Source organism: Ovis aries, chromosome 16 (genome assembly GCF_016772045.2).
Source record: "Ovis aries strain OAR_USU_Benz2616 breed Rambouillet chromosome 16, ARS-UI_Ramb_v3.0, whole genome shotgun sequence".
Taxonomy (NCBI): domain Eukaryota; kingdom Metazoa; phylum Chordata; class Mammalia; order Artiodactyla; family Bovidae; genus Ovis; species Ovis aries.
In genome coordinates this window covers 3,219,264-3,234,872 of record NC_056069.1, presented here as the reverse complement: position 1 = coordinate 3,234,872, position 15,609 = coordinate 3,219,264, and the positions used below count along the sequence as shown (strand labels likewise).

At 38.0% G+C, this 15,609-nt stretch overlaps 1 protein-coding gene across 12 annotated transcripts in view; it reads right to left on the bottom strand.

Annotated features, from left to right (window-relative positions):
* Positions 1-15,609, bottom strand: part of RANBP17 (RAN binding protein 17) — a 359,547-nt gene that overhangs the window by 87,124 nt on the left and 256,814 nt on the right. For all 12 annotated transcript variants that reach the window (XM_042233660.1, XM_060400223.1, XM_042233661.1 and 9 more), the window contains 2 exons: positions 9,211-9,274; positions 9,010-9,118 (listed from right to left, as the gene is read on the bottom strand). In XM_042233660.1, coding sequence (XP_042089594.1) covers positions 9,010-9,118; positions 9,211-9,274 — 173 coding nt within the window. The remainder of the gene's footprint in view (positions 1-9,009; positions 9,119-9,210; positions 9,275-15,609) is intronic.

Sequence of the window (15,609 nt, the reverse complement as noted above, 5' to 3'; positions counted from 1 at the left end):
AAGTTAAAAACAGAGTTGTTATATGACCCAGCAATTTTATTCCTAGGCATATGCCCTACAGAACTGAAAGCATATGTCCATACCAAAACTTAACATACGAATGTTCAGAGCAGCATTATCAAAATAGGCAAAAGGTGGAAACAACCTTACTGCTTATCAACTGATAAATGGATAAACAAAATGTGGTATATCCACACAATGGAATATTAGCCAAAAAAGGAATAAAGTGCTATAGATGCTAAACATAGATGAGCCTCAAAAACATCATGGTGCATGAAAGAAGCCAGATCCAGAGGTCACATATGTGACTCCTCTCATACTAAACGTCTAGGACAGGCAAATCCATAGAGACAGACAGTAGACGAGTGGAGCCAGGGATCAGGAGGAGACACTATTATAGGTGCAGGGTTTCTTTCTAGGGTGAGGAACATATTCTGGAATCAGATAATGGTAACAGCTGCACACTAAGTGAGCATTCTAAATACTACTGAACTATGTACTTTCACAGGACCCATTTTGTGGTATGAGAATCTTAACATGCACCACCCCCCCAAAAAAACTACCAACACCAAATATCTGGGTCCCCTCCTTATGTGTAAACAGTGAAACTTCTCATTTCCTCAAATTCAAATAGCAGATAGATTACTGGGGAGTTGGGGGAGTGACCAAGGAGAAGCAAGTAATATGAATACTTACGGTAATAATAAACGATGGTAGCCAACAGTTACTACCTGTTGTACTACCTGAGGATTTATTCTATAATATGTATTGTGTGAAATACTTTGGTATTAGAGATAAGTAGGAATGGTAGGCTGAATAATGGCCCTCCAGAGATGTCTACATCCTAATCCTTGGAATCTGTGAGTATATGACAAAAGAGAATTAAAAGACTGCTAACCAACTGACTAAAATAGGAGATTATCCTGGGTTATCCAGGCGGGTCTCATGTAGTTGCAAAGGTCCATGAGCGTGTTGGAAGCAGAAGGGGGAAAACCAGAGAGATGGCAGAATGAGAAGAATTTGATGGACCTTGGAAAAGGAGATCATGGACCAAGGAAAGCAGGTAGCCTCTAAGTTGAAAAAGGCAAGGGAACAAAATCTTCCTCAGAGCCCACAGAGAGGGACATTGCCCTGCTAACACTGATGGTAGCCCACTGAGACCCATATTGGACTTCTGATCTTCAGAATTATAAAATAAATTTTTAAAATATTTAAGCCATTAAATTTGTGGTAATTTGTTAAAATAGCCCAGTAGGCTCCTTTTTTCATGGAATTCTCCAGGCCTGAATACTTGAATAGGTAGCCATTCCCTTCTCCAGGGGATCTTCCCAACCCAGGGATTGAACTTGGGTCTCCTGCATTGCAGATGGATTCTTTACCATCTGAGCCACTAGGGAAGCCCCAAAACAGTAACAGGAAACTAACATATCAGTAAAGATCAGGTCTAATGCCATGAAGCTCTTAATAAGGATTAAGAGGAGAGGCACAGAATGAGACACAAAGGCAGTGAGTGAAGAAGAAAACAGCTGAACCTCCACATCCGTAAGTTCCACATCCTCGGATTCAATCTACCAGAGATTAGGAATATTCAGGAAAAAAAAAATTCTATAACGGTCCCAAAAGTAAAACTTGAGTCTGCCATGGCTGCCAACTATTTATATATCATTTAGATCATATTAGGTATTGCAAGTAACCTAGAGATGACTTAAAGTATACAGGAGGATGTGTACACATTATTTGCAAAACTGTGACAATTTATTTTAGGGACTTTAGCAAATGCAGATTTCGGTACTGGCTGGGGATGGTGGTCCTGGAACCAAGGCCCTGTGTCTACTGAGGGATAAGTGCAATCTGTTTAAAACCAAGGACCAGCTTCCCTGGTGGTCCAGTGGTTAAGAATCCGCCTTGAAATGTAGGGTACCCCCAGTTGGATCCCTGGCCGGGGAAGATCACACATGCTGTGGGGCAACTAAGTCCGCGTGCTACAGCAGCTGAAGTTGACGTGCCCAGAGCGGTGCTCCGCAGTAGCAGAAGCCATGCGATGAGCAGCCCCAGTGCAGCAGCCACGATGCATGCATGTGTGCGCGGTCATGCTTGACTCTGCAACCCCATGGACTGCAGCTTAACAAGCTCCTCTGTCCACGGAGAGCGGGTGGCTATTTACTTCTCCAGGGGATCTTCCCAACCCAGGCATCGAACCCACATCTCCTGCATTGGCAGGTGGATTCTTCACCACTGAGCCACCTGGGAAGCCTGGCAATGGAGACCCAGTGCAGCCAAAAAATAAAAAATAAAAAAAATTCAAAACCCCAAGTACCAAGGGTAATATCATAAAAGAGCCAGTGACTTCTACAGATCTAGGCCCACATTATCTGCTGTTCCCCACTACTTTATGAGGATAGCACTTCTAAAGTTACTAGGAAAAGGCTTGAGAAATGTGCATAGCTAGATTTAACTTGGGCCCAAATTTGGTTTGTCAGTTTCCCTCTAAACTACCAAGGAATTTTAGTTGGCTTTAAAATGACTTATGGGTTTGGGCAGGATGTTTTAGTATCAGTCAGGAGAAGTCATCAGCCGCACTGATGTAGAGCAGCTGCATTAAGGGTATTGGATTTGCCTCATTTTGAGGTCCCAGTGTCTGTCAGTGAATGCCCCTAACAGTGCATTCAATAAAATATTTGTCATAATTAATTAATATATACTGAGTGCTTGTTTTGTGAAAGGAGTTGTTCCAGGCCCTTTCACACATGCTTAGCTTATTTAAACCACGTGCCAGTTCTCCAAAGTAGGTCTCTCCATTTAATAGATGAGAAAATTGAGGCACGCCTTAATTCTTTTCCCTAGGGAACTAGAATGTTTATTTTAGTTCCCAGGAGAAAAATACATTGTCTACAGAAGACTACTTATTTCTTTTCTAAGAAACCTATCCTAAAAATTTCTCCCCTGAAGCATCTCATTTCCTGGGGTGCTCTGGACTCTACCCTCAAAAGCAGGTAAGTTATTAAAACTGGATCTGAATTTAATGGGCTGCTTTCTGCCTACAGGGCCAGCTAATTAGTCTTAATTATCTCATTATAGATTCTAAGTATTTCCAGCTGCTTTTTTACCCATTACTGCCCACTCCCTCCTCAACCCCAACAAATGTCTATTTCCCAGATAGTCTCTGCCAAGTCATGGACACAAGTGATAGACTTTGAGGTATCCTTCCTATCTATCAGAACACTGACAATTTCTGACCAAGCTTCTCACTTACTAAATCCTCCTGGGATATCTATCTACTTCTGTGTCCTTTTCTCCATGAGAAGAAATATGCTTTAGCCAATTATTAGACATATGAAAAAATTTCAAAAACTACATTTGACTTTCACTGACCACAGAACTGTACTATACCAATATAGGACAAATAATAAACATGAATCTTATCTGTTTAGATAGAAGTTTGGAAAGTAATCCCTTCTTCCCTCCAGCCTCAAATCAATCATTTGTCCAAGTAGCTAAAAAAAATGAAGAAGAAAAAGTTACATTCCCTAACTGATTTGAGAAAGTGACAGGCAAAGGAACAGCAAAAGTAAATATACGGTTAGAGGGCTACAGATTATATGACTGACCTTGGGCAAGTCATTTAATGTCTTTGTATCTCATTTTCCTAACAGATAAACAACGCAATGATGCCTATTTCATGTAGGCTGTGGTATCACATAGGAAAATGCATGTCAAATGCATAGCAAACTATAAATTTGTAAACAAATGTTAGTTATTATTAATAAAGAAAAGGAGTTTCCTCTGTATTTTCACTTCTTTCTTTAGCAGCTATTTCTAGAATATGCTTCCAATCCCAAAGAAAGGCAATGCCAAAGAATGCTCAAACTACCGCACAATTGCACTCAACTCACATGCTCAAAATTCTCCAAGCCAGGCTTCAGCAATACATGAACCGTGAACTTCCTGATGTTCAAGCTGGTTTTAGAAAAGGCAGAGGAACCAGAGATCAAATTGCCAACATCCTCTGGATCATCGAAAAAGCAAGAGAGTTCCAGAAACACATCTATTTCTGCTTTACTGACTATGCCAAAGCCTTTGACTGTGTCGATCACAATGAACTGTGGAAAATTCTGAAAGAGATGGGAATACCAGACCACCTAACCTGCCTCTTGAGAAACCTGTATGCAGGTCAGGAAGCAACAGTTAGAACTGGACATGGAACAGACTGGTTCCAAATAGGAAAAGGAGTACGTCAAGGCTGTATATTGTCACCCTGCTTATTTAACTTCTATGCAGAGTACCTCATGAGAAATGCTGGGCTGGAAGAAGCACAGCTGGAATCAAGATTGCTGGGAGAAATATTAATAACCTCAGATACGCAGATGACACCACCCTTATGGCAGAAAGTGAAGAGGAACTAAAAAGCCTCTTGATGAAAGTGAAAGTGGAAAGTGAAAAAGTTGGCTTAAAGCTCAACATTCAGAAAACGAAGATCATGGCATCCGGTCCCATCACTTCATGGCAAATAAATGGGGAAACAGTAGAAACAGTGTCAGACTTTATTTTTGGGGGCTCTAAACTCACTGTAGATGGTGATTGCAGCCATGAAATTAAAAGACACTTACTCCTTGGAAGGAGTTATGACCAACCTAGATAGCATATTCAAAAGCAGAGACATTACTTTGCCGACAAAGGTCCGTCTAGTCAAGGCTATGGTTTTTCCAGTGGTCATGTATGGATGTGAGAGTTGGACTGTGAAGAAAGCTGAATGCTGAAGAATTGATGCTTCTGAACTGTGGTGTTGGAGAAGACTCTTGAGAGTCCCTTGGACCACAAGGAGATCCAACCGGTCCATTCTGAAGGAGATCAGTCCTGGGTGTTCTTTGGAAGGAGTGATGCTAAAGCTGAAACTCCAGTACTTTGGCCACCTCATGCGAAGAGTTGACTCATTTGAAGACTCTGATGCTGGGAGGGATTGGGGGCAGGACGAGAAGGGGATGACAGAGGATGAGATGGCTGGATGGTATCACCAACTCAATGGACGTGAGTTTGAGCTAATTCCGGGAGTTGGTGATGGACAGGGAGGCCTGGCGTGCTGCAGTTCATGGGGTCACAAAGAGTCGGACATGATTGAGTGACTGAACTGAACTGAACTTCCCTTTTTATTCAAGTCGTTTACTTGCTATTTCAAATTTTTCAAATTTAAGCTAGAGATATCTTCAGGTGCCAATTACCTATTAGAAGCCACAAAGGTACATGGATATTATGCTACCTTCATCCCTAAAGAGAAAACCCTGTCTTAAAGTCCATAAACACCATTTTAATATTAGTACCCCTGTGATCATGAAAAGTATGACTGCTTGTTAAGAGTCTGAGTATCTGAGGAAAGCACTGCTCACTCAGATCCAATCAACACGCTTCTCATCTGAGTAGTTCAAGACAAAGTACAATCATAAAGTATCCAAGGAAAATCAACTATGACACTGAGCAATTCTAAATTTGTGGTTGGTAAAAAACTTAATCTGCAACTAACAATATTTAGTTCTCTGCAAAACAAAAAAAAAGGTGTATTGTAGCTTGCTCCCACACTTCCCCTCTTTAATATTTGTCAACTGAATTCACCTCCACTCAAATTAAACAAAATAGAAGGTTTTTATTTATTCAAGTATTTTACACTGAACAGCTCCCTTGAGGTTCTCCATTTACTGGCTTGGGTAATATTATCTTTCCTTTAGTTTATTAGATTGACAAAGTTAATTTAAAAATAACCTTGGGAACTTTAAGTGATTCTTGGAAGGGCTAACACGCATGCACATATGGTTGGCCACTATTCTTTTCTGTATGTATGTTATCTCATGAAGCGTTTTTCTTACATTAGTTTTTATAATTTCTTAAAATAAAAAAATATGTTGCCAACATAAAAATGATGAAATGCTTTCAATTCTGTTCTTCATACAAGTGAACATTTTGTCTAGTTTAGCCAAAGAGCAATTTGATAAAGTGGTACAACTGTTTATTGTCAACACCCCCACCCCCATCATTTTAATCTGAAATACAACCTGGGGCACATAGCATCTAATTAAATTCATACAAAGTACAAATTATTGAATAGAAACCAAAATGCATTTCAAAGTAAATACCAATTAATGTGACACCCAATTTCTTCCCCCTTTTAAATCACTCCAGTGTGCATGGCTTATACACAAAGAATATTCAATTTCTTTGTAAAATTCAATTAGAATATGCTTTATATTTCAGTCCAAGAATCATGTCCAATGCTCTGCAAGCAGGTTGGCTAGGCATTTTTTCTATGTGATTTTTTTTTCTAAATCACTGATATAAAATGTTCCTCTTCAATTTTTTTGTTTAATTTGAGAAGAATTCTCATTATCTAATATTTCCCTCATTCAATACATGGATCTTTGAATTTGACAACATCACTATTTCTTTTTTCCTTGTTTTCATGAAAGTGAGCACCCAACAGAAAACTATAAAGCCATATATATAGAGGGATTCTGATAGCAACATCTAGTCAATCTAGCTTGTGAGACAGGCTTCAAATAATAAAACTGTGTTTAACAACACTCAACAAATGCTTGTCTATAAAGTAATAACTTGAACAGAGAGCAACAAGTGACTCATCAAACACAAAAGTGGCCAAGTGTAGATAAACACTTGCAAAAGCAATCAGCCGCTTGATTTGTTTTGTCTTCGGGAGCCCGATTATCAAACTACTGCCAGAGAGAGATCATGGCAGGCAGAGCTGAGCTCAGGAGCCAGGACAACGGCACGGTGCGTCCCTCACTCACCAAACACTAACTGGGCACCTGCAATGTGGAGACACTGAAACTGGTACTAGAAAAGGTGGAGAAGGCAGAATCTATACCCTAAAGAAGGTCAACGCATTTGGGGAAGAAAGGGAACTCTGGTTTGTAACAAGGGAAGGAAGCTCTGGCAATATTTACCACAAATCATCACTTGATGCTTATAATATGTTTATTTTTAAAAGTGAAAAAACACTAGTAAATAAAAAATGTCTTTTCAAACAATGCACAAGTTCCCAGAGCACAGCTGATATTGTTTTTATCTACTCTCAGATTTAGTTTACTTACACTGAGTATCTGTTTAACTTTGGTCTCCCTGCCTCTTTCAGTCTGTTTGACAGGGCATTAAGAGCATTTTTAAGGCTTAGGAAACAAATTAAGTCTAGACAAGGGTTTCACTATCTCCTTTAATGCTTGGACAATTGTGAAGGCAAGGAGGCTAGCTCTGTGAGGGCAGGGGCCAGTATGTCTCACTGGTCCTTGTCTTGTCCTCAGAGCTCAGCACAGGATGCTCTCTAAATGATTATGGAGGACCATGACAAAGAGTCTGGACTGCTCTTCTGCTCTCCAAGGCAGCCGCTGAGAGGTAACACAGGCCAGTGTGCAGTGTGCGAAGCTGTCGCTCAGATCTCCCATTTGCCTAAGGTAGCAGATGATTGGGTTTTGCATGCCTGGTTTACACTCTTCAAATATTTATAGACAGTTTTCTTTGCCTCAAGCCCTACTTGTCACTTAGCCAAGTTATACATACATGGTTCTTTTAATCTTTCTTTAGAAATCAATCCCACTAAGCTCCTTAATCATTCCAGTTGCATTTTCCTCAACTTTTGGCTGTTTGTCTTTCTGGCAATATATTCTGTTGAAATGCATGAAAATAACACAGATGTGGAGCAAAGAAGGATTTAGTTATCTTTGTGTTACAAGGGTCAATGTCTTTTATGTGCAAAATGAAATTATTTATCCCTTTTCTTTACATATGATCATGTTCTAAAAAATTCATATTTAAATAGATGGATCAATCAATACATTGCAAGAGAACGGAAGAAAAAGTATCATCAGTATTCTTTTCTCTAAGGGTGATACTGTCATTGATTTAACTCTCTCATGTGTCTAAAAACTGATTAATTTAACCTGAAGTATCCAAACATGGGGGAAAATGGGATTCCAGATGACATGGTCAACACAGAGAGGCTTAAGTACCCATTCTAAGGTAGCTATCTACTTGTGGATACTTCTAACTTGCAGCTTTTCAAAGCTAATAAACAAAAATAAGTTAATTTTTCCCATTAGGAAAATAATATAGTAAGGAAAATTTCAAATTACCAGAAAAGAGGACGTCATCTATAGTACCTTACTCAAAGACAATATTTAACATTTTTGAAGAATTTCATTTTAAGACTTTTTTTTTGGATGAATGTTTCTTTTCCCTCCCAATAAGCATGCTCAACATCATTTGCACAGCTTAATACCTTACTTTTTTGCTTATTATAACAAAATTTCACATATTACTTTGTCTTCGAATCAAAATTTCTAATGACTACAACTATTCCATCAAGTAAGTAGATCTGGCAAACTTTATAATTCCCTGTTGTTGGACATTTACATCATTGCCACATTTCTCTAGATTAAATGCCATTACAAAGAAAATCTTTTTGTTGAGCTTTTCTGTTTTTAAGATTACATTTTGATTTGTATAGCAGTAAAATTAATGGATCAAAGCGAAAGTCTTAGTCACTCAGTCATGTCTGACTCTGTGTGATCCCATGGACTGTGGCCTGCCATGGTTCCTCTGTCCATGGAATTGTCCAGGCAAGAAAACTGGAGTGGATCACCATTCCCTTCTCTAGGGGATCTTCTCGACCCAAGGAGAGAATCCAGGTCTCCTGCATTGCAGGCAGATTCTTTACCGTCTGAGCTACTAGCGAAGTCCCAAAGGATCAAAGGATACTCAGAAAATAAATTCTGAAGTAAAGAATTAACACAAGTACTAAGTGAAGTGAAAAATACCACCTTCTATACAAAAATTTGTCTTTTGGTTCTGAAGCTAATGAGTCAATGCTCAAATATTAGAAAGCTGTAGAAAAACTGTCAAAGATGGCAAATTCCAATTAGTTAAATATGGTACCCACAAGTATGACGCTCCTTCATTCACACAAATATACTGTCGATCCCTTATTAATTAAGCTTAAATTCTTAACCTTACCTAGATCTACCATCAGAAGACGAGTGAGGGCTGTGTAGAAGGCTGTTCGGCATCTGAAGTCACTGAGACTGTAACTGCCACTGATGCCAAGAAAGGGGAAGTGTTCACTCTAATGAAAGCAAAAGAGCATCCAAAGTTACTAATGCTTGACCTAAACTACCCAGAAAACTCTAGTCATTAATTCAAGGAAATAAGACTCACCGTGTGATTTTTTAGCATGAATTTCACGGCATCTATCTTCACAAGTTTTTTTAAAAGGATATAGGTAATAGACGTTAAGGAATCTGGGGAAATATGATTGTCTTTTCAATAAGTAACAGATCACAAAATAACACTGAACTCTAATGGCATCAATTTCTATTTATGATGAATAAATATTATTTCTAAAGAGTTTTATTCCTATAGAAATGCCTTCCACTCTGTTAAGAAGGATAATCCATTATTAACCAGTGCAATTACTTTTCCTATCTTATACATATTCTAGTTATGGAAAGAAAGAATGAATTTTATAATTAAGACAAAAACTTTTTTACTATTAGAGCCTTGATAGTGGAAAATTAAAATTGACCCTTTTTACATTTTGGGTGTAACTTGAGAACTTCTTTTCACTTAATATTATTTCATAAAAAATAATTATGAAAGACCCATAATAGGCTATCAAGAAAGAGAAAATTATTCAATTCTAAGAAACATGAGCTTAGTTAGTAGAAACCTAAGGAAATTCTGCTTTAGATGAAGAAAATTGGAATACAATTAGGAGGATGTAGCGACCACAACTGTAGGTCCTTAAATGTTGAAGTACAGGTTTAAAGGACCTAAAATTTCTTATATGCCTACTAGGTGCAAGGCATTATGTATCTGTTAACCCACCAAATTTTCATAATTACATTGTTAAATATTATTTATTATGTTTAGTCTGTAGATAAGAAAACAGAAGCTCTGAGAAATTAAGTTACTTTTCCAAGATTACGTCTCTATGGACTGAGACTGCTGACATTTGACCCGAGGTTTGACTATAAAGGCCACGTACTTTCTACTGTACCACATTATCACCTGAACAGCTCAACTCAGAATGAGAACAGAGTTGAAAAACATCACAAACATGATCCCAAAGCCTAAATAACTTCTGGTTAGTGCCATCATCAAAGAAAGGCTGAAGTGGGTTCTAAGAACACCAATTCAGCACACAAATACCCTCTGCTCTTACTTAGGGTTCATCCTAGTCCTGTGTTTTCTGCTCTAGCTAGGGCACCTGTGGGGCATTCCTTACATACTTACACATACCTTTCTTTAAACCATAATGATCTTATATGCTTCCAAAAAAATATAATAATCATCTTACATGGTTCCATTTATGTCCCAGTGAAAACACTGGCTCTTTTCCTTCACATCATCTCCAAATGCAGATGTCTATTAACTCTATACACTGGCACTGATGAGCCTAATTTTAAATGTTAGTCACTCAAGTGTAGGTGTAAGAATAGAAGACCAAAGTTAGGAAACCTGGGCTTTCAGTTTGACTACACCATTCAATCAGCTGGATGAGCCTGAGTATTACACTCTGCTCTCTTAGCCTTAGTTTTCCTCTTCACCAAATGAGGATACAGCCAAGCTATCCTGGGTTGTGAGGATCAGATGATGCACCTGTCTTTGCCAATCACAAATCATGGAGATGACACAAAGAGGCAGAGCATGAACATTTATAGCATGCTTACTACTTTCAAGGTTAATTCTCTCAATCCCATGAGATAGATTCTCAAATGAGGAAACAAAGTATAAAAACGAAGTTAAACTTTCCAAAAGACAGGCAATTAGTATGATTTAGATTCAAGCTCCTCTGACTCAAGGCAACCCATTGAGGTGCAGGTTAAGCAACTGCGTATTTTGCTTGTCTCCAAACTAGACTGCACACTTTTTAAGGGTAGTGGCCGCATGTACGTGTTTTCCTCAGTGCACTGCTCTCAGTGGGTGCTCGATGCACTGTGGGTTTCCAGCAGGATGAAACGAGATCAAGGTTGATGGGCAGCAAGGCTCTCCTTGCTTACAAAGAGGCACACTTGATTTTTTCCAGTGTAAGTCACTGAGCAGAAGAACTGCCACTCAAACCCTACTCAGTTAAACAGGGGTAGGGATCAATAAGCTAAGAAATATCTTAAGTAATTACCAAATACAATTCTCTTAGAATTGCAAAGTTAAAAGTGACAGGGTCTATGGGTAATAAGAATGCTGCCATTAATAGGAATCTTCCTGTCAGTGCGGCTAATAAACAGCAAGTCATGTTTTGACAATAGAATATTTATGGTAGCAATAAACAGAACATTCACAGGAAGAATCTCATCTGCCAAAGACACATTTTCTGCAGAATTGCATCTGTGCACTTTGTACCCAGGCCAGATTCACTGCCTTTTAATTACATTCTAAAGAAGAGGATTAAGAATGATTTTTAGAAACTTTTTTCATTAAAGAAAAAATGAAAGTTCATCTGAATACTTATATTTCCCTTTAGGAATTCAATTCAAAGCTAGCCATGGCCCTTACAAAAATATATAATTTTTTAAAAAAGATAAATAGATACACCGTCTTCATAATTTTCATTCTTCCCTAAGAAACTACGATTCTTGTAAGCTGCACCATTTTGGTTGGGTGGTAGTACCAGATTAGATTTCAGAGGCCTATTGACATCAGTTCATAACAGTACATGTGGTTAATGGTGGTTAACAGTAACAGTAGTAGAAGTCTAGAAGAGTAAGAGAATTTAATAAAAGTCACACATGGAACATATAAATGGCAGAACTTTTGGATTCAAATCCAAACTTCAAAGGTCTGTGTGACTTGAAAGTATAAGCTCTTTTCACTAGGCTAAATCATATCCATTCAATTTGAAATATGCCAAATGATTCTACAGAGATCACTAGCTTTTTGAGGTACAAGTGAAACTGGAACTAGGCCCCAGAAGGTACAGGGAAACTCCTTTTTTAGGAGGCATCAATTCATTAATGAGCCTTCATGACATTCAGGACTGAGCAAACTCCACAGACTGGCTGATATTAACTTACAAACAAAATGCTCAGGAAATCTGTCTGTTTCCATGTGGTTACGAAAACGCTGATGGCAGTGAAGATGGTCTCACTGATAGTTAGCTGGGGCAAGAAAAAGTTGAAAGAATGGTGTATCTTAGAGATGGTCAAAAATTTGAAAAAAATCTGTATCTTCAGAAGAGAAGAATCATCTAACTGAGAATGCCCTGGTTTTTTAAGTTACAGGTACCACACACTTTAGCAGCTAGTGGGCAAAGTAGCACCAAATAGTACTTCAATTCATGGCAGCAAGTATTTACTGAGTAATATTGTATTTCATTAATCCTAAAACATCATTGATTATAAAGAATATCATTATTATATGCACTACTAAGAATGTTTTAAGATATAAAATTATAAAACATTTTATTTTCCCAAGTGTTAAAATGTGATGAAATTTCTATTTCAAAATCAAAGTACTGTATTAGATGCATGATATTCACTAAGCACAAGAGGGTGGATAATGGTACTGATTGAGGCAATTATGTAAAAGCCATACATGTTCACAAACATTATAGATAGAATTAGATCCTGATGATAGAAGAGAGTTCACTGATAAAAAATTACCTGATGGAAATTACTGCAGGTATGATAGGTATATAGTATAATCACTGAAATATTAGTGATTTCAAAAGTAGAATTATGCTCATGAACTGTACTCGACTAAAAAAAATCCAAACAGGTATAACCAAAATGAAGCATCTTAAGGGACACTAATAACCGCGTGTGAGGAGTAAGAGCTCAGTCACTTACGGTTTAGTCACAACAGGAGAGGCAACAATATGGTCTAATGTCTGCTGTGTGATGAAGTTTTGAAACTATAGAGAAAGGAAACAAAACAGTCCTAATAGCTAATAACTTACAGTTTAATAGGAGAGAGGACTAGCCAATACTAGGCTATATTATATTTATCCCTAGAAATACAGACAAGGACTAGGTGTCTAAGAACACTAAGAAAAAGAAAAGGAACAAAAATGAAGCATTTAGTAGCATCTACCATGTGACTGGGTCAGTAAGACCAGGTACTTTATTACTGTTAGATAACATAGATAAATTATTACATATTTATTATATTATATGAAAGTGAAAGTCGCTCAGTTGTGTCCGACTCTTTGAGACCCCATGTACTATACAGTCCCTGGAATTTTCCAGGCCAGAATACTGGAGTGGGTAGCCTTTCCCTTCTCCAGGGGATCTTCCCAACCCAGGAATCAAACCTGTATTACAGGCGGATTCTTTACCAACTGAGCCACCAGGGAAGCCCTATTATTTAATCTTTACAAAATCTTAAGAGATAGATAACATTCCCTTTCTACAAATGAAGAAACTGAGCCGTAGAGAAATTAAATGACTCCTTCGATTTCTTTCAGTTAACACAGTGACTAAGGATTATAATTAATAATTACTTCAAGATGGCCCTACCAAGTTTTTAGTGAAACCTGAAAATTTAAGAGACCTAAGTGAGTTGTAATGGGTCAAATGAAGAGAATAGCATATGTGGTGATTCAGTGAAAGGATAATGAAGGGTATCAAAAAAGTGAAAATCGCTCTGTTGTGTCCAGACTCTCTGTGGCGCCATGGATCATAGGCTGCCAGGTTCCTCGGTTCATGGGATTTTCCAGGCAAGAATACTGAAGTGGGTAGCCACTTCCCTCTCCAGGGGATCTTCCCAACCCAAGGATCGAACCCATGTCTCCTGCATTACAGGAAGACTCTTTATTGTCTGAGCCACCAGGGAAGCCTCAAGGGTATCTAGGGGAAGGCAAAATAAATTTTTTTGGCCCAAGTATAAAGTACAAATTGGGGTTGAGTTGTGGATCAGGAAATTAGTTTTGGGAACTCAATACGTTCAGTTCAGTTCAGTTCAGTCGCTCAGTCATGTCCGACTCTTTGTGACCCCATGAATCGCAGCACACCAGGCCTATTAAAGAACTCAAGTTTAAACCAATAATTTTACTTTGACCCAAGAAGCATGTGATTCTGGGCTTTTGGGAAGTGAAATGATCAGATCAAAATAATATTCAAGGAAGGTAACCTTGTAAAGCATGAATCTATAAAGAACTGAGAGAAGGCCTGTATAAGTGGGCTACAGAGGAGGAATAGAAGATTCTCACCGTTGATGCTAGTATAAAAACAAATAGAGCAGATTAATTATGGGATGACTTTTCCAAAGATGATGGAGACAGCAAACAAAGAAATACATCAACATTTCTTTTGATGGGAAATGTTAATAGAAGTATGCCTGAGGGATGTAGCTGAAACTAGTTTTATTTAACATTCTGAAAACCATCTGGAGATGGTGATATTCACAGAAATAAAATGATACATTTTAATACTGTTTCACAAAAGCAGAATTACGACTGTTTATTACTAAATATTTCCTGTAACAGACATATCCAGTTTTACTTCCATCCTTTCCCCTTACTTGATACTAGACTCTTGTTTCATCTTTCATCTTCTACTCTTTCCCTTTGCCGCACCTTCTACTCTTTCCCTTTGCCGCACCTCATTCAGGATTCACCAGATCCTGGTGTACAGGAACTATGGGAGATAGTCTTAGACAGTTAGTCTGCAGCCAAATGGAAGGAATTCTTTTTGCAGCAGATAACTTGAGCCAGCTTCATGGTTTCTGAGTTTAACAGACTATGCACTTGCACAGAGTCCTGTGGTTATAAAGGCCTCTGCTTGGTTCAGTGTTCTGCTGCTGAGGACTTTAAATTCTTAATCATTTATGGACAATGCACACCACATTTTCATTTTGTACTGGGCCCTGTGGATGAGGTATGTGGTCTTGCAATAACATGAAGAAGTTCTTAATTCTAAGAATTGTTGAAGTTCACATCATCAGTAGGGTAAAGTGAGTTTGGATAAATTCATGAATTAATGTAGAATTCTTAATGAGGTCTATTTTTAAGAAGCTAAAGACTATCTTTTGGGTTTTCTCAAACCTTTGAGGATGATGTAATAAGGGCAGCTACCAACAGAGGGCCTAACAGAAAATGAAATTTCCTTTCTCATTATTATCTATCTGAAACTCAGAGGCATGCATGCAACTGCTATAAATCTGAGTAAACAATGAATTTCAATAGAAATGTTGATCAATTATTTTTCAAAGGAAGAAAAACTTGAAATAATGATTAAAAACAAAACAGAATTATGAATGAAATGTGACTCTTCCCTCTCTCTCAGCATTTAAAAAAAGTAAGTTTATTTGATGGCTCTCTATGACCCTTATTCTCACTCCAGTTTTCCAGGCAGCTTCCTTGTCCTAATCACTTAAACAATCTTACGTCTTTCCCAATTAGACAGAAACCAGAATTTATGACTGGAAAACATATCAAAGCAAGAAAAGGATACCCAAGTATTAAACCTAACTGTGAAGGGTTGCCCCCGGACAGAGTCATTTCAATCCTGTGTCTGTTAGAAAAAGCTATTTAGAACCTGGAATTACTGAAATTTAACCTTAGAAAATTAAAAAGTACATTAAAAAGTTACTAGATACGTTTGCTAGATTTGCCGTATA